General features: G+C 47.5%; 1 protein-coding gene across 4 annotated transcripts in view; it reads left to right on the top strand.

Annotated features, from left to right (window-relative positions):
• The window catches only part of PDE2A (phosphodiesterase 2A), a 527,715-nt gene that overhangs the window by 406,276 nt on the left and 94,367 nt on the right, over nucleotides 1-27,072 (top strand). For all 4 annotated transcript variants that reach the window (XM_083170538.1, XM_083170534.1, XM_083170536.1 and 1 more), the window contains 3 exons: nucleotides 2,298-2,357; nucleotides 11,778-11,937; nucleotides 14,359-14,411. In XM_083170538.1, coding sequence (XP_083026664.1) covers nucleotides 2,298-2,357; nucleotides 11,778-11,937; nucleotides 14,359-14,411 — 273 coding nt within the window. The remainder of the gene's footprint in view (nucleotides 1-2,297; nucleotides 2,358-11,777; nucleotides 11,938-14,358; nucleotides 14,412-27,072) is intronic.

Below are 27,072 nucleotides of genomic sequence, written 5' to 3'. Positions count from 1 at the left end.
ATGCAGAGTGATATACCTAATACATCCAGCCTCAGTACACCATGCAGCGTGATATACCTCATACATCCAGCCTCAGTACACCATGCAGCGTGATATACCTCATACATCCAGCCTCAGTACACCATGCAGCGTGATATACCTCATACATCCAGCCTCAGTACACCGTGCAGCGTGATATACCTCATACATCCAGCCTCAGTACACCGTGCAGTGTGATATACCTCATACATCCAGCCTCAGTACACCGTGCAGCGTGATATACCTCATACATACAGCCTCAGTACACCATGCAGCGTGATATACCTCATACATACAGCCTCAGTACACCATGCAGCGTGATATACCTCATACATCCAGCCTCAGTACACCGGGCAGCGTGATATACCTCATACATCCAGCCTCAGTACACCGGGCAGCGTGATATACCTCATACACCCAGCCTCAGTACACCATGCAGCGTGATATACCTCATACATCCAGCCTCAGTACACCATGCAGCGTGATATACCTCATACATCCAGCCTCAGTACACCATGCAGCGTGATATACCTCATACATCCAGCCTCAGTACACCGTGCAGTGTGATATACCTCATACATCCAGCCTCAGTACACCATGCACCGTGATATACTTCATATATCCAGCCTCAGTACACCGTGCAGTGTGATATACCTCATACATCCAGCCTCACTACACCATGCAGAGTGATATACCTAATACATCCAGCCTCAGTACACCATGCAGCGTGATATACCTCATACATCCAGCCTCAGTACACCATGCAGCGTGATATACCTCATACATCCAGCCTCAGTACACCATGCAGTGTGATATACCTCATACATCCAGCCTTAGTACACCATACAGCGTGATATACCTCATACATCCAGCCTCAGTACACCATGCAGCGTGATATACCTCATACATCCAGCCTCAGTACACCATGCACTGTGATATACCTCATACATCCAGCCTCAGTACACCATGCAGCGTGATATACCTCATACATCCAGCCTCAGTACACCGTGCAGTGTGATATACCTCATACATCCAGCCTCAGTACACCATGCAGCGTGATATACTTCATATATCCAGCCTCAGTACACCGTGCAGTGTGATATACCTCATACATCCAGCCTCACTACACCATGCAGAGTGATATACCTAATACATCCAGCCTCAGTACACCATGCAGCGTGATATACCTCATACATCCAGCCTCAGTACACCATGCAGCGTGATATACCTCATACATCCAGCCTCAGTACACCATGCAGCGTGATATACCTCATACATCCAGCCTCAGTACACCGTGCAGCGTGATATACCTCATACATCCAGCCTCAGTACACCGTGCAGTGTGATATACCTCATACATCCAGCCTCAGTACACCGTGCAGCGTGATATACCTCATACATACAGCCTCAGTACACCATGCAGCGTGATATACCTCATACATACAGCCTCAGTACACCATGCAGCGTGATATACCTCATACATCCAGCCTCAGTACACCGGGCAGCGTGATATACCTCATACATCCAGCCTCAGTACACCGGGCAGCGTGATATACCTCATACACCCAGCCTCAGTACACCATGCAGCGTGATATACCTCATACATCCAGCCTCAGTACACCATGCAGCGTGATATACCTCATACATCCAGCCTCAGTACACCATGCAGCGTGATATACCTCATACATCCAGCCTCAGTACACCGTGCAGTGTGATATACCTCATACATCCAGCCTCAGTACACCATGCACCGTGATATACTTCATATATCCAGCCTCAGTACACCGTGCAGTGTGATATACCTCATACATCCAGCCTCACTACACCATGCAGAGTGATATACCTAATACATCCAGCCTCAGTACACCATGCAGCGTGATATACCTCATACATCCAGCCTCAGTACACCATGCAGCGTGATATACCTCATACATCCAGCCTCAGTACACTGTGCAGCGTGAGATGTCTCACACACAGATATAGAAGTGTTATATATCACATTACTTTTCTTGCATCGTAGTCACATTGTGTTTTAACTAAGACACCTGATGCAAGACTGCAGCACAGATGTATGAGGACGCATCTGTATGTTATAGAGTTTAGAAGGTGTGCACTGTATATGATGCAGCAGCCTTTGGTTTGTGCCGCTGCTTCATGTCTGCAGTAATGTGAATGTGTAGTATACATAGAGTATATGTGTGACGATACTACAGGCAGACCACAGGGCTCCTGTGATCTGTGATGGGGTCTCTCTGCCTGACGCTTACTCTCTCTTCCAGATGCACTGTAGCCAGCTGAGCGACTCTGACGAGCAGAACCTGCGAACACTGGAGAAACACGTAAGTCATACCTGTCCGACATGGGAATAACACGTGCACTGGATACTACTGACGTCGCTGACGTGTTGTGTTTTACCTGTGACACTGTGGATAGACCTTCTGCAGCAATTACTATGTGTCCCAGCCATCTCGTAACTCTTATTCCTGAGATTGTGACATTGTGATATCGGGTTAATTAATAACATTCACTACTTTCCTTGATGAAATTTTGATGTTTTTTTTTAAATTCATATAATTACTGATGTGTTCCAAATCGAGCAAACAGGGAAAAGGTGGCCACGTCCGAGTAAGAGGTGGACAATTCGTGGACTGCAAAATATCAGCAAAGCCCAAAGGGTCACCATTGATAATCAAGCAAGTGTGGGAAATACCTGGGCAGTGAGGTGCAGACCATGGTCATAGCCACTGTGATAGATTTGGGGGTACTATGTGCGCCTATTCTTGGGGTCTTTATGCTAGATATGGCATCAGTGCCTAACCCGTACACCACCACCTACCCGAATACCCCCACCCCTTCTTACTAAGTCCCCCCACTAGTACCTAAACCCACCCCACTTCCCCAGCTGCAAGCTATTACTCCCCTACCCCCGCATACTTAACGGGATTCTGGCTGGCTGTTGGCATTGGCATCCTGATGTATTTGAAGTTCCGGTGCCAGTCTTATGCCGGCATCCTTACCCCTGGGATACTGACCGTATACTCCTCTAATGTCTGTTTAACTTACAGAAGGATGTGCGGTACTCTTTACCTAGAACGGCGCCCATCGCGACCATCGCGACCATCGAATGCACTAAAAAACGGGTGCGATGCCCGCGATGGCCGCGATTTCCCATAGGGACCAATGTTAAAAGTCAGATTGGACGCGATTTTAGTGTTCAATGCCTCAATGCCCGCGATTTTTCCATAGGAAACAATGTTAAATGGGCCACAGAGCCCTAATAGTCCCCCTGAAGTCTGAAATGGCCCCCACAATTTTTAACGGCACCCCACGATCAACGTCAACCCGAAGCGTGGCGAGCGCAGCGAGCCCGCGAGGGGCGGCGGTACGCGTCCTCCGACCTTTTCATACCCCCACTATCCACGTCGGCGTGGAGTTGAGAATAGAATAGTGTGGCGAGCCACCGAGCCCGAAGCGTGGCGAGCGCAGCTTCACAGGTAAGCGCGTCGCCACGGACACCTGTGAAGTTGGTGCAGTTGGTGGTACAGATGTTCATTGTGATAGTAGTAGTAGTACGTTTATTTATAAGGCGCCGCAAAGTGTCCGTAGCGCCGTACATAGCAAACAAAAACAAATTACAAGGTAACATACAGGGTGTGTTGAAAAATACAGTATAAATAGGGGTATAGCTGGCAGAACTAAAATCAGCATCAGTTCAGAAGTAGGTGTCAAAATTGTCGAGGAGATTGAAGATGAATTGGAGGAAGGGAAGAACAGGACAGGAGCACAGGTGAGGTAAAGAGGTAGGGTGAGTACGTGAGGCAGGAGGACCCTACTCATAAGAGTTAACATACTAAAAATAGGTGGGTGGACAAACGAAAAACAATAGGATAAGTAGGAACGGAGGGGAACGGAGGCAGGATAGGAGGATCAAAAGAGGTTAGGAGGAGGGATAGGCTAGTCGAAAAAAGTGGGTTTTGAGGGAGCGCTTGAAGGAGGTAAGGGAATCTGAAAGCCTGATGGGTGACGGGAGGTTGTTTCAGTGCAGGGGGGCAGCGCGGGAGTGGGAGGAAGTGATTAGGTGAGAGGTCAGTCGGAGGTCAGCGATGGAGCGAAGAGGACGGGAGGGAGTGTGGATAGAGATCAGTGAAGAGAGGTAAGGAGCGGTGGAGGAGGAGAGAGCCTTGTAGGTGGTGGTGAGGAGTTTAAAGAGAACTTGGAAAGGAATGGGGAGCCAGTAAAGAGATAGACAGAGGGGGGAGGCGGAGGTGGAGCGGCGGGAGAGGAAGATGAGCCTAGCAGCAGCGTTAAGAATGGATTAGAGATGTGCGAGGCGGGTGAGAGCTAGCCCAGAGAGAATGATGTTGCCGTAGTCAAGGCGGGAGATGACAAGAGAGTGAATGAGAATTTTGGTCGCGTCAGTGGAGAGGAATGGTCTGATGCGTGAGATGTTGCGTAGGTGAAAGCGGCAAGACTGTGAGAGAGCACGAATGTGGGGGGTAAAATAGAGGGAGGAGTCAAGGATGACACAGAGGCAGCGCGTTTGGTCGGTGGAGGTGATCTCGGTTTCACCAATGCTGATGGAGATAGTGGGAGAAGGGGGGATGTTCGGGGGATGGAAGATTAGAAGTTCAGTTTTAGCCATGTTTAGTTTCAGGAAGCGTTGGGTCATCCAGGCTGAGATGGCCGTGAGGCATTCGGAGACCTTGGACAGGAGTGATGGGGATAGGTCGGGGGAGGAGAGATAGATTAGGGTATCATCAGCATAAAGGTGGTAATGAAAACCATAGGAGCTGATGAGGGTGCCCAGAGAGGTGTAGAGAGAGGAGAGGGCCAAGGACTGACCCTTGCGGGGAAGTAGGAGAGGAGGAGCTCGGAGTGGAGTGGAGACGGAGAAGGAGCGATCGGAGAGGTATGAGGTTAACCAGGAGAAGACCGTGCCAGTGATGCCAAATGAGCGGAGGGTGTTGAGCAGGAGAGGGTGGTCAACAGTATCAAAGGCAGCCGACAGATCAAGCTGGATGAGGATAGAGAAGAGGCCTTTGGATTTAGCCGATAGTAGATCGTTAGTGACTTTGGTCAGTGCAGTTTCAGTGGAATGTAAAGGGCGGAACCTGGATTGGAGGGGGTCTAGAATGGAGTTAGCTTGTGATGGAGTTAGCTTGTGATGATTCAGTTGGCAATGATGATGGTGTATTGTTGGTGTGGTTGGAGTTGGTGGTACAGTTGGTGATAACACTCATTGTGATGGTGCAGTTGGTGGTGATGGTGGTGTGATGTGGTTGGAGGTGATGATGCAGTTGGTGGTGATGACACTCTGTGATGGTGCAGTTGGTGGTGCTGACGCTCATTGTGATGGTGCAGTTGATGGTGATGGTGGTGTGGTGTTGTGGTTGGAGGTGATGGTGCAGTTGGTGGTGATGACAAGCTTTGTGATGGTGCAGTCAGTGGTGAAGATGGTGTGATGTTGTGGTTGGAGGTGATAGTGCAGTTGTTGTTGGTGATGTTGTAGTTGAATGGCATGTTGGAGTTGGTGGTAATGAAGACTCTTTGTGTTGCCGCAGTTGGTGATGATGATGGTGTGTTTGGAGTTGGTGGTGATGATGCCCATTGTGATGGTGCAGTTGTTGGTGGTGCAGTTAGTTGGTTCTGATGACACTCATTGTGATGGTGTAGTTGGTGTGATGATTTTGTGGTTGAAGGGGGTGTTGCAGTTGGTGGTTATGATGGTGCGATATAGTGGTTGGAGGGGTTGGTGATGATGGTGTGTTGTTGGTGATGATGGTGTGTTGTTGGTGTGGTTGGAGTTGGTGGTGCAGTTAGTGGTAATGACGGCTCTTTGTGATGGTGCAGTTGGTGATGATGATGGTATGTTGTTGGTGTGGTTGGAGTTGGTGGTGATGATGTCCTTTGTGATGGTGCAGTTGGTGGTGGTGCAGTTAGTTGATGCTGATACATGTTGTGAAGGTGCAGTTGGTGGTGATGATGGTGTGATGTTGTGGTTGGAGGTGATAGTGTTAGTTGTTGGTGGTGATGTTGTAGAATGGCGTGTTGGAGTTGGTGGTAATGAAGACTATTTGTGTTGCCGCAGATGGTGATGATGATGGTGTGTTTGGAGTTGGTGGTGATGATGCCCATTGTGATGGTGCAGTTGTTGGTGGTGCAGTTAGTTGGTTTTGATGACACTCATTGTGATGGTGTAGTTGGTGTGATGATGTTGTGGTTGAAGGGGGTGTTGCAGTTGGTGGTTATGATGGTGCAATATAGTGCTTGGAGGGGTTGGTGATGATGATGGTGTGTTGTTGGTGGTGATGATGGTGTGTTGTTGGTGTGGTTAAAGTTGGTGGTGCAATTAGTGGTAATGACAGCTCTTTGTGATGGTGCAGTTGGTGATGATGATGGTATGTTGTTGGTGTGGTTGGAGTTGGTGGTGATGATGTCCTTTGTGATGGTGCAGTGGGTGGTGGTGCAGTTAGTTGATGCGGATACATGTTGTGAAGGTGCAGTTGGTGGTGATGATGGTGTGATGTTGTGGTTGGAGGTGATAGTGTTAGTTGATGATGATGTTGTGGTTGTAGGGTGTGTTGCACATGGTGGTACTGAAGTGTCACTATTCTGTAGCATATATATATATATATATATATATATATATATATACTGTATATATATATATATATATATATATATACAGCCTACCTGGCACACACAGGGCGGGATTCTCTAACATTTGCGGCTGCACATCGCCGGCTACAGCAGACATAATTATCGCATATGCACTAACATATGCAATAACTATGGCAAAGGACAGCTCTCTAGTTAAGAGCTGTCCTTTGTGATCTGGCCGGTGATGTGCAGCAGGTCCCGGTGGCTCCCCTCTCCTTCCCTCACCCGGCTGAGTGCTGCAGGCGGGCTCCCCTCCTCCTCCCTGCACCCGGAAGAGGATTTACAGTGCAGAGAGGAGGAGGTCACTGGTCCGGGCAGCACAGCGCCGTTCTGCCCAGACACAGGCGAGGGGGGTTGGCAGGGGTCCGTGCGGGGCGGCAGGGGTCTGCGTGGGGCGGCAGGGGTCTCTTGGTGGCGGCATCGGGTCACAGTAGAAGCCCATAGGCTTCTATGGGGCAACTTAGCGGTGGGTCTTTAGTGCATCCCACAATGCGGTAAAACCCCCGATAATGGGGGTTTTACCGCATTTTTTGTTTAGAGATTCCCGCCCACAGGGTGCACACAGCATACACTAGCATCTCTGAGGCATGAGGCACAACATCCATTAGTCCTTAGTCAGTTTGGTAGTCTGCCTAATATTGGCTCTGAAGGAACAGACACCCAGGCCCTCAATCAGGTTCATTTGGAACGGATCGATTTCTTCCACGTTCCGATGTTTGGGGGTCTGCGCATGCCTGTATCTGTGCATGTGCGGACCTCGGCAATGAACGGCATTGGCGAGTTTACGGGCAGGGAGGGCCGGTGTTGGATGGTGGCGGTACAGTTTCTGGGCGTCCCTATGTAAACGCTCGGTGTTCCCTGGGGTATGCGGGTGGGCTGATGCCTGCCAGAGACTTCTCTTTGCGAAGGCCGAATAAATCAATCATTGGCCGGCGATTATCGCATGATTACCCCTGCTAGCGGAGGCATGCGAGGGGGTGTGTTCTCGTACACATCCTCTCACATGGTACCGAGGGGATTCGGCGGCAGGTGGGGGGCAGTTATTCGGTGGGGCAGCGTCTCAGATGCTATAAACAAGATGCCCACAGAAAGGGAATACAGCCACCATCCGAAAAAGACTAAATATTTATTCTGCAAGCAAAAGAAAAACCCCAAAAAACATCATAATTGATTATACACGTAACAGCTTCATGACGCTCCTAATTACAGCCACAGTTTCTCCCTTTTCTCCCTGAATTCAGCAGTAAATGCAATAAAAACAAATGAGGCCGTCAGTGTCCAATCAGGGGAAGAAAAACTGTGAAAAATGCAAATGATGAAAATTGCAGCAACATAATTAAGAATTACGTTGTCAAAATAATGTAATCAACGTACAGCGAGCACAAGCAAGACTGTGGTGGGAGGCCCTGCTGGTATAACAGTGCACTCGGAGCCGCGTGCATGGACAGCAGTGGGCTGTAAATGCGTTACACTGCAGATGCAGCGCAGAGTCCACTCCATACACAGCTAGTGTGACCCCAGCCACCACCTCTGCACCTGGAGGGGTGGGGGCTGGTAAACCACCTCAGAGTTGGGTTCTTCCCTACCCCTTTGCTGCTCTTCAGGCCAGTTCCTCCACTGGGGCCCTGCTGACTTCTCAGGTGGAGGCTCTTTGCAGGGCCCGGCAGAGGTCACCCTTCCTGATGAGATGGAGAAGCTGATACACGTAGCAACAATGTCTACTAAACCCTGTGCACATGTTTGGCTAAGCACAAGAGAGGCGGAGGTTCAAGACTACAATAAAACGATACAGTGACAGTTGCGTTATCCATTCTGATCTGCGGTGGGCAAACAGACAATAGGGGAAATTTACTAACATCTGGCATCTTAGTAAATTTCAGCTGATCCCAGGTACGAATGGATACAACTGCGTCGGCCATATTTTGGCCAAAATACGAATCGTGAATAGGGCAAATGTACAAATCTGCCGTATTCTCCTGATTTGTATTTTCCGATGTTGTAGCCGTCCATTAGTATTCGTATCCAAAATAACCCCCACAGTCGGCCTTGGTTGTAGAAATACAAAAAGGGCAAACAAGTTGGGGTCCACCTCTATTTCTATAACCAAAACCAGGCTCATGGGCCAGTCCTGGTTCTCAAAATCCGGGGGACAAAATGAATAGGAGTCCCCCGTATTTTGACAATCAGCGCCGGGCCCAAACAGCCAGGAGGTTAATGTCACAGCTGGGGGAAACTTTTTATACAAGTTCCCCAGGCCAAAGGATTAACCTCTGACTGGTCAGACAATAAAGGGGTACCCCTCCAGGGCACCCCCTGCCCAGGCTTCAGCCAAATATGCCTGGAAAATTAGGAGTAGTTTCCAGATGTATGTTCGGATCTGCTTTTTGTTCCAAAAACAATACAGTAGTCCTTAGTCAGATGATAACAACTTTAATAACCAAATAGGCCATAATTAAAATAGGTACAATATATCCTTAACAGTAGACAAATTAATAGCATTATAACATATAACAGCATTATAACATTTATTTTTTTTGGAAATTGAGAAGTGATGGACTTTTTCTTTGTATTTTTATCGACTTCAGCACCCAAAAATCTATTGGACCATGTATATTTTTCGACTTATGGACCTGAAGATCTGTGGATTTCATACATTTCATAGTGCCAAGTATCTAGTGCTAGTATGCTGGATGCTAAGTAGAAAGGTATTGGAGAAACTGGATGTAAGAGCAAAGTGGAAGGGCCAACGCGTTTCGGCCAGGCTGCTTTGGGTTGCCAGCTTTCAACTACCACATTTTTCGTTTTGTCTTGCCCTTATAACGTACAGTTTGAGAAGCTTTGTTTCATCCTTCCATCTCACTGCTCAGGCATGCTGGGTATTGTATTTTCTAGCATCGCGCTCCTTACACTTATACGGTTCTCTAACATGATCAGTATTACATTTTTGCTTTCTGTAAGGGATAAAGGAGGTATCGCTGCTCCTGTGAGACACGTTTTACCCTTTTGGGACATTTACGCATCTGCATTTTGCACCTCTTCTTATTCTTCCCCTCACTTACTGTACATATAATTGTAGTTTTTGGGAGGGGCCATATTCTGTGCAAGGTGACACAAAATGTTACACTGTGCACTCCCAGTGCGATTGTTGTAAATGTGGTCATGGATCAGTGAAACAGCGCCCCCAGGTGGAATTAAGAGAAAATGATACTGTAGAAGAACCCACATTTATTTCTCAGGGGTGCTGCATAAGAAGTATTCATATAATCAGCCATAGACAAGAATTAGAACAGGGTGTGAAATGCGTCACTTAGACCTTGCTTAGTGCTTCTAAAGTGTTAGGCTGTCCTAAAATCCCTTTATAAATAACACCCCTGAAGTGGCCAGGACACCGTGCCCAACAGTATCCGCGGCTAGGATAGTGGCATAGTACCCAAGAATGAAGACTTCCAGCCCCTGAACCGGGACAGCTGAAAGCATGATTTGTTTCTTGAGGTTCCTATTCTGCCCTCACAGAGACACCCCCCGTAATACCCTGAGCGTATTGGTAAGTACGAAAGCCTGCATCTCTGGGAACCAAGGAAGAAATTAACATTTCATGAGATAAGAGTTAATCAGTTTTCCTCTGACGCAGCAGACTGACAGGATAATCAAATGCAAGCGAGCAGGAGGATGTGCGCAAACTTGTTAATTATCCCCGATCTGATATAGGGACCCCCAATGGGACACCGCGTATCTGCGCCGGGGAGATATATCTGGGGAGCGTTCCCTTTATCTCGCTGGAGGTAGAATAGAGGATTCAGCCGTCTATGCGCTTATCTATCCGTTCTCTGATAGCGAGCGCTCGCTATAGTTCCAGCTACCGGAGCTGCAGATTATTCTGCGTTCCCAATAGTTATAGCGGACTTTCTGTGTTCATTAATGTTTAGTTACTTGCCTCATTCCTCACTGTCTACGGGCCTGAATCAGCTTTGCAAAAGGGCAAAACCATGCTGCACTGCAGGTGGGGCAGATAGAGTGCAGAGATAGAGTTTGCACATATTACATCTGCCCCACCTGCAGTGCAGCAGGGTTTGGCCCAGTTGTGTTTTGTTGCTAACAAAACTGAATCAGGCCCAATATGCAAAAACATAACATTTTACATCCAGTAATTGATGCGTAAAAAGTTCAAAACAAACTTATAGAAGTGAGTTTTGCGAGTATGATGCCTGTTACATGTAACGAATAGGGAAATCAATGCTGCTGCACCTGCGGGGAATGATTTCAGCTCTTCACAGAACTTGTGCGGTGACATTTAATGAAATGCGAAAATGTGATTTTGGCGATTTTTTTCGCCAAAAACGTCCAACGGATTCGCATATTTAATGAGATGCGGAAAACGGCAAAAAATTTACGATTTTGCAGCGAAATCGCAAATTCTGAAAGTGCCGGAACTCACATCCAGATTTTTTCCCATTGAAAAATACAAATCGCATATTTCATGAGATGCGAAATCGGGAAAATGTGTCTAAAATTCGCCACATATGCAGACCAGCTTCTGACAGGAGAATTGGCCAGAACCCTGCACAGATCATTGAGATCTGTGCATGGTCCTGTCTTAAAAATGTGTAAAAGTTTTTTTTTTTTCAATTTTTTGTTTGTTTTAACACAGATTCGCACATTTCCTCAAATTTGCACATTTTCATGCCTAAAAATCGCACATTTTCATGACTAAAAATCGCACATTATCGCACTTAATCACACTTTTTTGCCCGGAATACGCACCTCATTAAATATGCGAATTTGCGGCAACAAATGCGATTTTAAAAGTGCGGTAATGGGCGAATTTATAAATGACTAAAAATCTCATCCTATTAAATGTCTTCATTATCGTTCTCGCCTTATGGCAAATCTTAACCTGTACAGCAGTGGCACACCGCCAGGGATAGTTGTCCTATCATGGGTGCCGTGCCACTACTTGTGCCGCCACAGCACATTTTATGTGATCAGCCTCCCCGGAGAACAACAACATTCTTATTAAGGAGTCTCTGGTCCTCAGGAGGTGCAGTCTGGGAATTATATGGTTCCTTGGCAATAATGGCAAATATTAATCTTGTTCGCAGATGGTGGTGGCGTGTAAACGGGTGCTGGCGGTGCAGAAGTTACAGCCTTGGCCGCAAGTCAGTCTGTCAGCGGGCTCCTCCGAGAAGTCACTGGTCAAAGCCGAACCCGCCCAGAGTGACGACTATGATGATCTGGACCGGAAGATCCTCCAGTTATGTGGTAAGTACCTTCCCCCGCAGCCTCTTACTACAGGACATGATATATACAGTATTACTAGGTAGTACCATACCGTGCCTCCCTCACAGCCCTGTTACTACAGTACATGATATATAGTAGTAGGTAGTACTGTACCATGCCTCCCCCGCAGCCCAGTTACTACAGTACATGATATATACTACAAGGTAGTACCGTACCGTGCCTCCCCGCAGCCCAGTTACTACAGTACATGATATATAGTAGTAGGTAGTACCGTACCATGCCTCCCTCACAGCCCTGTTACTACAGTACATGCAATATACTACAAGGTAGTACCGTACCATGCCTCCCCCACAGCCCTGTTACTACAGTACATGATATATAGTACTAGGTAGTACCATACCGTGCCTCCCCCGCAGCCCAGTTACTACAGTACATGATATATAGTACTAGGTAGTACCATACAGTGCCTCCCCCACAGCCCTGTTACTACAGTACATGATATATAGTACTAGGTAGTACCATACCGTGCCTCCCTCACAGCCCTGTTACTACAGTACATGATATATAGTAGTAGGTAGTACTGTACCATGCCTCCCCCGCAGCCCAGTTACTACAGTACATGATATATACTACAAGGTAGTACCGTACCGTGCCTCCCCGCAGCCCAGTTACTACAGTACATGATATATAGTAGTAGGTAGTACCGTACCATGCCTCCCTCACAGCCCTGTTACTACAGTACATGCAATATACTACAAGGTAGTACCGTACCATGCCTCCCCCACAGCCCTGTTACTACAGTACATGATATATAGTACTAGGTAGTACCGTACCGTGCCTCCCCCGCAGCCCAGTTACTACAGTACATGATATATAGTACTAGGTAGTACCATACAGTGCCTCCCCCACAGCCCTGTTACTACAGTACATGATATATAGTACTAGGTAGTACCATACCGTGCCTCCCTCACAGCCCTGTTACTACAGGACATGATATATAGTAGTAGGTAGTACCGTACCGTGCCTCCCTCACAGCCCTGTTACTACAGTACATGATATATAGTACTAGGTAGTACAGTACCTCCCCACAGCCCCATTACTACATTATATAATGTATACTACAAGGTAGTACCGTGCCTCCTCCGCAGCCGGTTACTACATGACATGATATATATATATATACTACTAGATAGTACAGTACCTCCCCCATTACTACAGTATAGGATGTATACTACAAGATAGTACCGCACCGTGCCTCCCCGCAGCCCGGTTACTACAGGACATAATATATACTACTAGGTAGTACAGTACCTTGTTTCTCCCGCAGCTATGTTACTACAGTAGATAATCTATACTACTAGGTAGAACAGTACCTTGTTTCTCCCGCAGCTACGTTACTACAGTACATAATCTATACTACTAGGTAGTACAGTACCGTGCCTACCTGGCAGCCCTGTTACTACAGTGCCTGATACAGTATTTACTACTAGGTAGTACTGTCCCACCCCTGCAGCCCAGTAACAACAGTACATAATATATACTACTAGGCAGTACCGTATTATGCTATGTTATTTTTTTCACCAGCTTATTATTTGTGTACAGATTAAGCTTTTCAACGGTGCTACGGAAAGCCCACAGTGTGCGCATGCCAGCGTCATGTAAACTCTACAATAAAGAAAAGTGATACTTTTTATCTCTTTAAAATTCTCTAGTAGAATAATGACAGTTTAATATATAAAAACGGTATAAAATTGCATTAATAAATTATATACATTATTGCGCCGCCGGTGCGCTGCATTTTTTATACTTTCATTCTTTCCCTCTTTCTACTATAAGTTTATTTCATTCTTGCAATTTAAATAAAAATTATGTTTTAATATTTCAGTATCATATTATATTCCGTGATGTTCCGGCGTTGGCTGGGTGCATAATGTAAGATGCCTTCTATCCCTAGTCACAGAGGTGTTGTACAGCGCACAGTATATAGGAGCTGGGTGTGCAGGGAAGGTTACCCTAATACCCAGGTGCCTCTTCCTAGGTTCAGGTACTAGGGTGAGAGGGAAGGTGTGTTAGGGTATTAGGAATAAGGACAAGGTTTCTGTACTATGCGCCTGATTCAAATCTGTTAGCAAGGCTGCAGGTTGTGTAAATCGACAAAACCATGCTGCACTGCAGGGGGCAGATGCAACATGTGCCGAGAGCGTTAGATTTGAGTGGGGTATGTTCAAACTGAAATCTAAATTGCAGTGTAAGAATAATGCAGCCAGTATTTATTCTGCACAGAAACAATATAACTCCCCCAAATCTAACTCTCTCTGCACCTGTTACATCTGCCACACCTGCATTGCAGCATGGTTTTGTCCGTCTGAATCAGCACAGTTGTATGTTACATATGACCTGCACGCATGCTTGTCCTTACATAGCTTTCTGTCTGTATTACAGGTGAGCTGTATGACCTGGACGCTGCATCTCTGCAAATTAAAGTGATTCAGTATGTGAGTACTGTATTCTACAACCTATAAAGAGCATACAACATTACAAAGTATTTACATATAAACGGCGGAGGTCACATGACCCGGATCTGTTCTCGTCACATGACTCTCTCCGGTCAGCTGATTGCTCTCTATACAGCCTGCACCCGGGTGTCGGCTTCTTAAACACTTTTAAACATGCTGTAAAGTTTATTTTACAAGTTGACATGAGAACTGGCACCCGCGTCGCTTCCTGAGCTGCTAATAGCCGGTACAGAGGACTGTGAAATGAAAGAAGTTAATTAGCAGCAGTAATCATTGTTAATTCAATGATGAAATTTACAATTTCACTGGTAGTCTAAACACAGAGGGATTAGCGATGACAAGCACTGACCCCAAAGCCTTTTGGAAAGTGTTATTTGCACTGAACCAATTACTGCAGATTAGGAATAATAACATATAATTCTGTTATGGAGTTAGCAGAGGCGCTGTGCGGAGCAGCGTGTTTACTAGGGACGCGGACAGGTGGGTTGCAAGCCAACGCGGCTCTGGAACATGTCATAGTAACATAGTAATTAAGGCTGAAAAAAGACGTTAGTCCATCGAGTCCAACCTATCTCACCTGTAACTACTGACGTGAGTAAGTCACATCTATAGGATTCCCTTAGTGGCTGCATCCAGTTTTGTTGTATATTCAGTGACAGTAGTTGCTGTAACCACCCCACTGGCAATGAGTTCCAGAATGTTACTGCTCTAATGGTGAAGAATCCTCTTCTTATTTCAGTACGGAATTTCTTTTCCTCGAGCCTCGGTACATGCCCGCGTGTCCTAAGTATAGGCATGTTACTGACCAATCATCTCCCAGTTCCATATGATTCCCAATCCTGTATGTGAACATACCAATCATATCACCTCTCAACCTCCATTTCTCCAGTGAAAACATATTCAGCCTGGTATAACCTATCTATGTATTCTAGTGATTCAAGACCTTTTACTAGCTTAGTCGCCCTTCTCTGTACCTGATCCAATTCATTTATGTCCTTTTTAAGGTGCGGTGCCCAGAACTGAACACAGTATTCCAAGTGTGGTCTCACCAATGCCTTGTAAAGAGGCACTATCACATTGGCATCCCTAGAATCCATTCCCCTTTTAAGTGTCCGTTTTGCTTTTGCTGCTTCACTTGAGCTGTGTGCACTATTACCCAATTTATCATCTATGATGACCCCCAAGTCCTTCTCTACAGCAGAATTCCCTATAATAACTCAATTTAACCTATAAGTAGCTTGTTCATTTTTGTTTCCATAATGAATTACATTACATTTATCAACGTTAAACTGCTTTTTCCACCTTTCCGCCCAGCTTTCTAGTTTATTTAAGTCACTTTGTAGTGTTTCCACATCCTCTCCTGAGTTAATTTCCTTACTCAATTTCATGTCTTCTGCAAATATTGCAATTTTACTAACTATGTGACTTCCTATTTAATTAATGAATATATTAAACAAGGTGGGTCCCAATATTGAACCTTGCGGGACTCCACTGTGGACCTTACCCCAGCTGGAATGTATGCCATTTACCACCACACTCTCTGTCCCCAATTGTGCAACCAGTTTTTAATCCAATTACAAATTTTATCCCCTAACCCTAAATTATCTAGTTTCATTAATAACCTTTTATGAGGCACTGTGTCAATAAGTCCAGCCCCATACTGACTTCCTCATAGAAGCTAATAAAATTAGTCTGACATGATCTATTTTTGAGGAACCCATGCTGAGCCTTACTAATCACCTTCTCCTGTTCTAAGAAATGTTGGATCCTATCTCTTATTATTCCTTCTAATATTTTCCCCACAATTGATGGAAGGCTGACCGATCTATAATTTTCAGGGTTAGTTTTGCTACCTTTCTCCCATATTGGTACTAGGTTAGCTATGCGCCAGTCCCTTTGTACCATCCCCGAGCTTATTGATTCCCCGAATATCAGATATAATGGTAGTGCTGTGACAGAACTCATTTCTTTTAGTATCCTAGGGTGTATTTAGTCCAGGCCAGGAGATTTTGGTACTTGTGTATTAGCCGGGTGCCCAGTACGTAGTTAGTTTAGTGGCGCTGTCAGAATCAGAGTAGTGTTCCCGCGGCCAGCATAGTTAGCGTAGTAGTCAGAGCCAGCGTAGTTAGTGTAGTCAGTCAGAAGTAGCGTAGTGTTCCCGCGAGCGTCCCTGTCAGAATCAGCGTAGTGTTACCGCGGCCGCGTAGCCAGCGTCTATGTCAGATGTGTTCCTGAAACACCCCCACTATCCCCCCCACTATCCCCCCCACTATCCACGTCGGTGTGGAGTTGATTGTAAAACGTGTGGCGAGCGCAGCGAGCCACCTAGCCCGAAGCGTGGCGAGCGTAATGAGCCCCGAGAGGGGACGCGGATTACTTCACATGTGTTCCGCGTCCGCTCGCCACGCTTCGGGCTCGGTGGCTCGCTGCGCTCGCCACACTTTTTAAAAACGACTCCACACCGACGTAGATAGTGGGGGTATGAACAGGTCGGGAAGACGCTTAACACATCCCCTCGCAGGGCACACTGCGCTCGCCACGCTTCGGGCTGCTGTGGATACTGGTGGTTTGAAAATGCCTCCTTTATTGTGCATAGGATGCCCCATAGCAACATACTGAAGGGGCCCCTGTTCCATTACTTCTAGAGAGACGCTTGATCATCGCAGTTATTCACTATATGCCCCACAATAGCATCCTAATAGATTATGCACCATGTACTAAAGCCCTAACACCTCCACTGCATTACGCGAGTCAATGTGAGTCGAGGGAATCCCTATAGAAGTCTATGGGTGGGAACTGACTGTTCTTGTAGTTAGCTTCAATTAACCTTGTAATTTGCTGGGATTTAATCATGTGTAATTCTGTCCTGTATCACCCTCCTCCTCTCTGACAGTGCTGTAGTGCCCCGGCACCTGGCTCAGGGATGTAATACTGTGTAATTCTGTCCTGTATCACCCTCCTCCTCTCTGACAGTGCTGTAGTGCCCCGGCACCTGGCTCAGGGATGTAATACTGTGTAATTCTGTCCTGTATCACCCTCCTCCTCTCTGACAGTGCTGTAGTGCCCCGGCACCTGTGTAATTCTGTCCTGTATTACCCTCCTCTCTTACAGTACTGTAGTGCCCCGGCACCTGGCTCAGGGATGTAATAATGTGTAATTCTGTCCTGTATCACCCTCCTCCTCTCTTACAGTGCTGTAGTGCCCCGGCACCTGGCTCAGGGATGTAAAAATGTGTAATTCTGTCCTGTATCATCCTCCTCTCTTACAGTGCTGTAGTGCCCCGGCACCTGTGTAATTCTGTCCTGTATTACCCTCCTCTCTTACAGTACTGTAGTGCCCCGGCACCTGGCTCAGGGATGTAATAATGTGTAATTCTGTCCTGTATCACCCTCCTCCTCTCTTACAGTGCTGTAGTGCCCCGGCACCTGGCTCAGGGATGTAAAAATGTGTAATTCTGTCCTGTATCATCCTCCTCTCTTACAGTGCTGTAGTGCCCCGGCACCTGTGTAATTCTGTCCTGTATTACCCTCCTCTCTTACAGTACTGTAGTGCCCCGGCACCTGGCTCAGGGATGTAATAATGTGTAATTCTGTCCTGTATCGCCCTCCTCCTCTCTTACAGTGCTGTAGTGCCCCGGCACCTGGCTCAGGGATGTAAAAATGTGTAATTCTGTCCTGTATCACCCTCCTCTCTTACAGTGCTGTAGTTCCCCGGCACCTGGCTCAGGGATGTAATAATGTGTAATTCTGTCCTGTATCACCCTCCTCCTCTCTTACAGTGCTGTAGTGCCCCGGCACCTGGCTCAGGGATGTAATAATGTGTAATTCTGTCCTGTATCACCCTCCTCCTCTCTTACAGTGCTGTAGTGCCCCGGCACCTAGCTGAGGGATGTAATAATGTGTAATTCTGTCCTGTATCACCCTCCTCCTCTCTTACAGTGCTGTGGTGCCCCGGCACCTGGCTGAGGGATGTAATAATGTGTAATTCTGTCCTATATCACCCTCCTCCTCTCTTACAGTGCTGTAGTGCCCCGGCACCTGGCTCAGAGATGTAATACTGTGTAATTCTGTCCTGTATCACCCTCCTCCTATCTTACAGTGCTGTGGTGCCCCGGCACCTGGCTGAGGGATGTAATAATGTGTAATTCTGTCCTATATCACCCTCCTCCTCTCTTACAGTGCTGTAGTGCCCCGGCACCTGGCTCAGGGATGTAATACTGTGTAATTCTGTCCTGTATCACCCTCCTCCTATCTTACAGTGCTGTAGTGCCCCTGCACCTGGCTCAGGGATGTAATAATGTGTAATTCTGTCCTGTATCACCCTCCTCCTCTCTTACAGTGCTGTAGTGCCCCGGCACCTGGCTGAGGGATGTAATAATGTGTAATTCTGTCCTGTATCACCCTCCTCCTCTCTTACAGTGCTGTGGTGCCCCGGCACCTGGCTCAGGGATGTAATAATGTGTAATTCTGTCCTATATCACCCTCCTCCTCTCTTACAGTGCTGTAGTGCCCCGGCCCCTGGCTCAGGGATGTAATACTGTGTAATTCTGTCCTGTATCACCCTCCTCCTATCTTACAGTGCTGTGGTGCCCCGGCACCTGGCTGAGGGATGTAATAATGTGTAATTCTGTCCTATATCACCCTCCTCCTCTCTTACAGTGCTGTAGTGCCCCGGCACCTGGCTCAGGGATGTAATACTGTGTAATTCTGTCCTGTATCACCCTCCTCCTATCTTACAGTGCTGTAGTGCCCCGGCACCTGTGTAATTCTGTCCTGTATCACCCTCCTCCTATCTTACAGTGCTGTAGTGCCCCGGGCACCTGGCTCAGGGATGTAATACTGTGTAATTCTGTCCTGTATCACCCTCCTCCTATCTTACAGTGCTGTAGTGCCCCGGCACCTGGCTCAGGGATGTAATACTGTGTAATTCTGTCCTGTATCACCCTCCTCCTATCTTACAGTGCTGTAGTGCCCCGGCACCTGGCTCAGGGATGTAATAATGTGTAATTCTGTCCTGTATCACCCTCCTCCTCTCTTACAGTGCTGTAGTGCCCCGGCACCTGGCTCAGGGATGTAATAATGTGTAATTCTGTCCTGTATCACCCTCCTCCTCTCTTACAGTACTGTAGTGCCCCGGCACCTGGCTCAGGGATGTAATACTGTGTAATTCTGTCCTGTATCACCCTCCTCCTCTCTTACAGTGCTGTAGTGCACCGGCACCTGGCTCAGGGATGTAATAATGTGTAATTCTGTCCTGTATTACCCTCCTCCTCTCTTACAGTACTGTAGTGCCCCGGCACCTGGCTGAGGGATGTAATAATGTTTTCCCGATTAGCAAACTGCTAATGAATTCCCAGGCTTTACCGCTATCCCTCCATTGCTGTGTGTGTATTTTTTAGTGAGGCGTTTGGATCTATCACAAAGACATATTTTGCCTCTGGCAGTGGGGTCTTTTTTAGCCCCCCCTCACTTTCTAGTCCCCTTCTGTTATATATAAATGTATCCTATTGTACTTGGTATCCAGCTTCTGGCCACGTGGTAGGTACTGCGCACAACCTTTCCCTTATTACAATCCTCTTTGTGTATCCTTATCCCCGCTGGTATATAACTTATCTCCCGGTGCTGCAGGATTTCTGCGCCTTACAGATATCACAAATATTATTTCCACTCATGATATTTATTCTTACAAGGAAATAAAAGGTCTGTTTGTTACTGCGATCTCGCTCCCCCTTACCCCCCCCCCCCTCCCTCCTCCCCCCCAAGCTGCGGGTCTCCGGCAGAAATGATTTAGTTTATCTAAAATAAAGAAGGAGAAAGAATTCTGCCTGGTGCATCGGAGATTTGCCGGTGAACGCAGAGCGGCGAGGTGCCGGATTATTGTTACCGGCCTACAGAAAAGGACAAAGAGATACGGTTGCGCCTGGTGTCTGAGATATAAACACTACCCAGGGTTTCGCGCCTTACTGCGAAAAACTGAAAACCTGCTTTGTGGATGGTAAAAATAACGCAGACGTGTGATGCTCTGACATTGTGCGCGGGGCACGGGCTAAACCAACAATGACTCATTAATTCAGCTCTTCCCGGGTTATTTGCGATCCAGATGGAACTTTACTAAATCCTTATCTCGTTCAGGAAAAAAAACGGCGGGATCCTACAAATCAGGGTTCCGGCGGTTTCAGAAAGATGCAATTTTTTGGGTAAACAAGATGCCCAACGGTAGAAGATTCTCATGCAATATGGCCAAGAGTACAGTATATCAAAGATCACACACGTTTTAAGTGGAAACCTTCTAGCGCTTATAAGACAATACACAATACTTCCCTCAATTTGTGGGATGTTTCTATTCGTCAAATAGACGGAGCATATATATCCTTGTGGCAGATTTTCATGTATATTTGTCCATGAAAAAAAATAGAGACAAAAATGCATATAGGGAAGTTTGTCCATACAAAAGAGATTCAGTTGACACCCGTGTAGGCAATTGGAGGCTGTGAAGTTGTTCCTTCCACCTGATAGTTTCTAGAAGTGAATCGCGTACCCAACTCACATCAATGATATGACCAGTGAAACACATCAAGGTATCTTTTAACTTGACTAGTACCCCAACTCACAGTGTGTAGATGTTATACTCTCACATCAAGGTATCTTTGAATACACCGAAAGAGGGTAGGGTGCCACCGAAGTAAACGTATAATGCGTACCCAACTCACTAGTATCAATGCTGGGATGCTCCCATAAAGGTATCTTTCAGACCACACGATAAGTAGATCATAAAACTTTTCTTGACTTCCACATCCAGAAGTAAAAAACATACAGGATAAAAATGGTCAGGGTATCACTAGGACTACTGAAGGGTCAACAGATGTTTAAATACAAGGTCTACAACCGGCGGAGCTGTACCAGACCAGTATTGAGGAGCACAGTACAGACTCCACAATTGCGGAGTAGAATAGGAGCAGAAGCTTCTGTGGGATGTTGAACTTCCTCAGTTGCCTAAGGAAGAATAGCCTCTGCTGCGCTTTTCCAACAATAGTATCAGTGTTGAGCCCCCATTTAAGGTCCCGGGAGATTTTGGTTCCTAGGAACTTAAAGGTGTCCACAAGCAACACCGCACTGTCATTGTTAGTGGAGGAACACCAACAGACTTCTTTCTAATGTCCACTACCATCTCAGCGGTTTTGAGTGGGTTGCTGCTGCACCACCGGGCCAGTCGGTCCACTTCTTGTCTGTAGGCCGATTTGTCCCCATCCTTGATGAGGCCAATGATGGTAGTGTCATTAGCCTCATCAAGTCATTGGCAAATTTGATTATATTTAATGATTGCGCCTCTGAGGTACATTTGTTGGTGTACATGGAGAAGAGCAGGGGTGAGAGGGGTGGGGGTTTCCTGTGCTGATGGACCGCACTTGGGAGGTGAATTCTCCCGCTTTTACATCAGTCAGGAAGTCCACAATCCAGGAACAGGTAGCTTAAGGGACTCCAAGGCGGAGTAGTTTGAGGTGGAGGATGTTGGGGATGATTGTGTTGAAAACCGAGCTGAAGTCGACATACAGGACCCTTGCATAGGTACCAGGCATATCCAGGTGCTGCAGAATGTAGTGCAGGCCCAGGTTGACTGCGTCCTCAATGCATCGATTAGATTGGTAGGCGAACTGGAGGGAGTCTAACTGGTGGCGAGTCACAGCTTTCAGGTGGTTCAGTACCAGGCGCTCAAACATTTTCATGATCATAAACGTCAGAGCTATTGGCCGGTAGTCTACAGATTTGTAATAGTTGATTTCTTGGGGACCGGAACAGTAGTGGAGCTTTTCAGGCAGGAGAGAACCTCAAGTAGCTCCAGTGATTTGTTGAATATCCTGGTGAATATGGGGCAAGTTGACTCGAGCATACTCTCAGGGCAGATGGTGACACCCCATCAGGACCTGGTGCTTTCCTTGGTTTGGCCCTCTTGAACATCTCCTCCACCTCTTCTTGGGTGACCTGGAGTGACTGGAGTTGGCTGTTGACATTTGGGGCAGCACAGAGGGTATGGTTTGGTTGGCAAGGGACTACTTTTTCAAACCTGCAATAGTTGTTTAGCTAATCAGCTATGTCTTGGTACATGGCGTGGGTTTTGGTGTTTTCTTGTAGCTGGTTATAGATTGCATTCCTTTCCACTGGTTTATTGGAGGACAGGTCATTTGTCAGATTGTCCGAGAACCGCCTTTTTGCTAGCCTGATTTCTTTTGTTAGGGTTTTCCTGGCTCGGTTGTATTGTGCTCTGTCACCGCTGCTGTAGGCCTCCTCTTTGGCTCGGCGGAGTTGTCTGAGCTGGGCGTTGAACCAGGGCTTGTTATTGTTGAAGATGCGGTAGGTCTTGGTGGGTATTCACATGTCCTCACAGTAGCTTATGTAGGATGTCAGTTAGGTCACTTGCCGAGGCTTCAAAGACCCTCCATTCCGTGCAGTCGAGGCAGGACTTGAGTTTCAGCTTAGCTTCGTTAGTCCATTTCTTGACTGTCTTGACGATAGGCTTAGCCGCTCTCAACTCCTGCGTATAGGTAGGGAGTAGGTAGATGAGGCAGTGGTCAGATAGTCCTAGTGCAGATTGACCGGAAGGCAGACTTAAGGGTGGTGTAGCAGTGGTCAAGGGTACGCCCTTCCCTGGTGGGGCACGTGACTTGTTGTTTAAACTTCGGTAGCTCCAGGCTTTGGTTGGTTCTGTTGAAGTCGCCCACCACTATGAACAGAGAGTCTGCTCCATGTCAGATATGCTGGTGGCCAGGTTGGGCAGGGCTTCCTTTGCGCAGGCAGGGGGGGGGGGGGGTGTACACTCCCACTAGGACAATCGAGGTAAATTCCTGGGGGGAATAGAAGGGTTCGCAGTTGATACATAACATCTCCAGGTGAGGGCTGCATGATTGGTGCATCATCTATCATTGATGTAGAAGCAGACGCCATCGCCCTTTGTTTTCTTGAGAGAACCTTGGAGCGATCAGCTCTGCAGAGACCAAATCCTGGCAGGGACACTGGCGGGTCAGCAATGTGGTCATCCAGCCACGTCACTGTGAAGCAGATGCTCCTGCAATGCTCGACCTTGTGTTTCCCAGAAGGAGGGACAGTTTGTCGAACTCGTTAGAATGATACATGCCGCCGTAATGATCGCATCTTGCAATGCAATTCTGAATAAATGGGCCCCATAGTACTGTCAGGGTTTTTCGTTTTCAATTTATCCACACCTTGTGGCCACACCTCCCATATAAAGCCACACCCCTTCTTTATCACCAGGGCCCCCATATGTCTCAGCCAGTCCGCACTGCCCGGCTCTTACCAAATCCACGTAAACCTTTTGCACCCTCACAGACATCGCCATATCACACCCCCCCCCCCCCCCGCGCGCATTTTTATTATCGTGGATATAACTTGTATTTTATTTAAAATAAAACTTTTTTTCCTTTTTCCCTATAATAGGTTTATCCAGAATCCCCCAAAGTGCTACTTACATTGTGTTACCTTCACCCCCAAATCTTACAAATTGCACGGTAAACTGTAAGAACAATTGTGTCTGATTTAGCCGTTATTAGCATTAATGAGGATATCGCAATTACATTGCCGAAAATTAAAATGAGTGTACTTCGGCGGAGAACACAAGTGCATTATATTCCCCGTACCGTGCGAGTAGGGGGCTCTAAAATCCCGTCTTTGTTAGCTGCAAATTAGCATCACAGAATGTTCCGTGCGCTGCGGAGGGGCCGGACGCTTTATGTGCCAGCGGACGCCTGAAATCAGTCTGTCGCATGATTCCGGAAACTTCCCCATTGCTACGCCACTTTCAAGTTCTATTCATTCCATTCTTCCTTACATAATGCAAAATTAATATCTAGGGATTAAAAGCCCCCCCCCCCCTCCCCCTCTGAGACAGGATGCATCCATTAGTGTAATGTGCAGCTCGTCACCTGGAATTGCTATTGTTCAGCTGCTAACCTTTCTTCCTCTGATAGAGCGGCTCGCGGAGGCTTTGCTGCGCCTTGTAGGGGCAGGAGAGATGCGACACGCGCGTTTTCCCTGTCTCCCATCCATCAGGCTCTCAGTGGTGCTTCATCGTGGTGACAATGGGATGTACAAAGCGCTTTGTCTTCGGCAATGGGAGATGTGCGCACGTGACGCCAATTTTCCTTTAGGCTCCTGCAGTGTCGTTAATGCCGACCTTACGGTACGACTCTAACTAGACGCTAAATAATTGCTGGATAAAAGCGTTCTGCGCTCTCCTCTCCGTGCTCTGGAATCCGGTGGGATTTAGGACAAAGCCCATTTCCCAGCAGCTGCTGACAAAGACGTTGGCTTGACTGGTGCGCGCCATGATAGCTGATGTGCGCGGTGTAATGTCCCAGCCCCCCTGACGGTCTAGGCTACCCATCTTACACAAGGGCCCTTATTCAGATCTAGTCGCAGTACAAATTTGTTCTGAAAATGGGCAAAACCATGTGCACTGCAGGTGGGGCAGATGTAACATATCCCCCCCATACATTGATTATATTTTCTCTTACCTATGTACCAATTGCCAGGGGATACAAGCTTGTTGCCAGGGGATATGTGCTTGTTGCCAGGGGATACATGCTTGTTGCCAGGGGATTCTTGCTCGTTGTTAGGGGGTTACATGGTTGTTGCCAGGGTAATGCTCAGCGCACAGTTGCTTTTCCGGAATCCGCACTTTTGGGTAGCGCTGGGCATGTTGCCATCCCCTGACAGATGCTACAGCCAGGTCTAGTAGGACCTCTAGTGTCTGTTTCCTAGAAGGCGGTGGCCATTTTTGGGAGGTCGTTTATGTAGATTCCATGCACAGCATGGAATCTACATAAACGACCTCCCAGAAGTGGAGCTATTAGGTATACACACCCCCCACCCCAGGACTCACGAGCTCGGGATGAGCGCAGGATAAAGACCATCTTTATTGTGTGTTGGCTGATTTAGGGCATTATTGCAGCACATTTTTGTACTTTGGATATATTAGTGGTAATGAAGAATCCATCTGGAGCTGAGTTATTAGGATATAAAAGCTGGATAATGTATCTTATAGATATACTGTGGAGAGTCAGAGACGACTGGAACATCTCCTCTGAGCACAGCACATTATTATCATTATTAATGTGATAATACATCCCGCCCGGTGGTGCTGCCTGATTTATCTCTGTGTATTGTCCTGAGTTATTGCCGGAGCGTCAGCTCTGCAGGTTACGTCGCTCCCTGCGCCTGCACTGCCTGATACCACTGCAATGTGCATTCTAATATGATGGTGTTTGTGCATTCTTATTCCCTAATGGCATCTTGTGGTTATCTGAGCCACGTGGAGGAGATCAGTGGCCGCACCACCAGGAGTAGGTCTAGTCATGTGGATGAGATCAGTGGCTGCTGAACCAGGTGTAGGTACAGCCACGTGGAGGAGATCAGTGGCCGCACCACCAGGAGTAGGTCTAGTCATGTGGATGAGATCAGTGGCTGCTGGACCAGGTGTTTGTACAGCCACGTGGAGGAGATCAGTGGCCGCACCACCAGGTGTAGGTCTAGTCATGTGGATGAGATCAGTGGCTGCTGAACCAGGTGTAGGTACAGCCACGTGGAGGAGATCAGGGGCCGCACCACCAGGAGTAGGTCTAGTCATGTGCATGAGATCAGTGGCTGCTGGACCAGGTGTATGTACAGCCACGTGGAGGAGATCAGTGGCCGCACCACCAGGAGTAGGTCTAGTCATGTGGATGAGATCAGTGGCTGCTGGACCAGGTGTTTGTACAGCCACGTGGAGGAGATCAGTGGCCGCACCACCAGGTGTAGGTCTAGTCATGTGGAGGAGATCAGTGGCCGCACCACCAGGAGTAGGTCTAGTCATGTGGATGAGATCAGTGGCTGCTGGACCAGGTGTTTGTACAGCTACGTGGAGGAGATCAGTGGCCGCACCACCAGGTGTAGGTCTAGTCATGTGGATGAGATCAGTGGCCGCACCACCAGGAGTAGGTCTAGTCATGTGGAGGAGATCAGTGGCAGCACCACCAGGTGTAGGTTTAGTAATGTGGATGAGATCAGTGGCTGCTGGACCAGGTGTATGTACAGCCACGTGGAGGAGATCAGTGGCCGCACCACCAGGTGTAGGTCTAGTCATGTGGAGGAGATCAGTGGCTGCTGGACCAGGTGTAGGTACAGCCACGTGGAGGAGATCAGTGGCCGCACCACCAGGAGTAGGTCTAGTCATGTGGATGAGATCAGTGGCTGCTGGACCAGGTGTTTGTACAGCTACGTGGAGGAGATCAGTGGCCGCACCACCAGGTGTAGGTCTAGTCATGTGGATGAGATCAGTGGCCGCACCACCAGGAGTAGGTCTAGTCATGTGGAGGAGATCAGTGGCAGCACCACCAGGTGTAGGTTTAGTATTGTGGATGAGATCAGTGGCTGCTGGACCAGGTGTATGTACAGCCACGTGGAGGAGATCAGTGGCCGCACCACCAGGAGTAGGTCTAGTCATGTGGAGGAGATCAGTGGCAGCACCACCAGGTGTAGGTTTAGTAATGTGGATGAGATCAGTGGCTGCTGGACCAGGTGTTTGTACAGCTACGTGGAGGAGATCAGTGGCCGCACCACCAGGTGTAGGTCTAGTCATGTGGATGAGATCA

The sequence above is a fragment of the Crinia signifera genome, chromosome 2, assembly GCF_055691185.1.
Source record: "Crinia signifera chromosome 2, ASM5569118v1, whole genome shotgun sequence".
Classification (NCBI taxonomy): Eukaryota; Metazoa; Chordata; class Amphibia; order Anura; family Myobatrachidae; genus Crinia; species Crinia signifera.
Note: the sequence above shows the minus strand (reverse complement) of the source record. Positions and strands in the feature narration are given on the sequence as shown.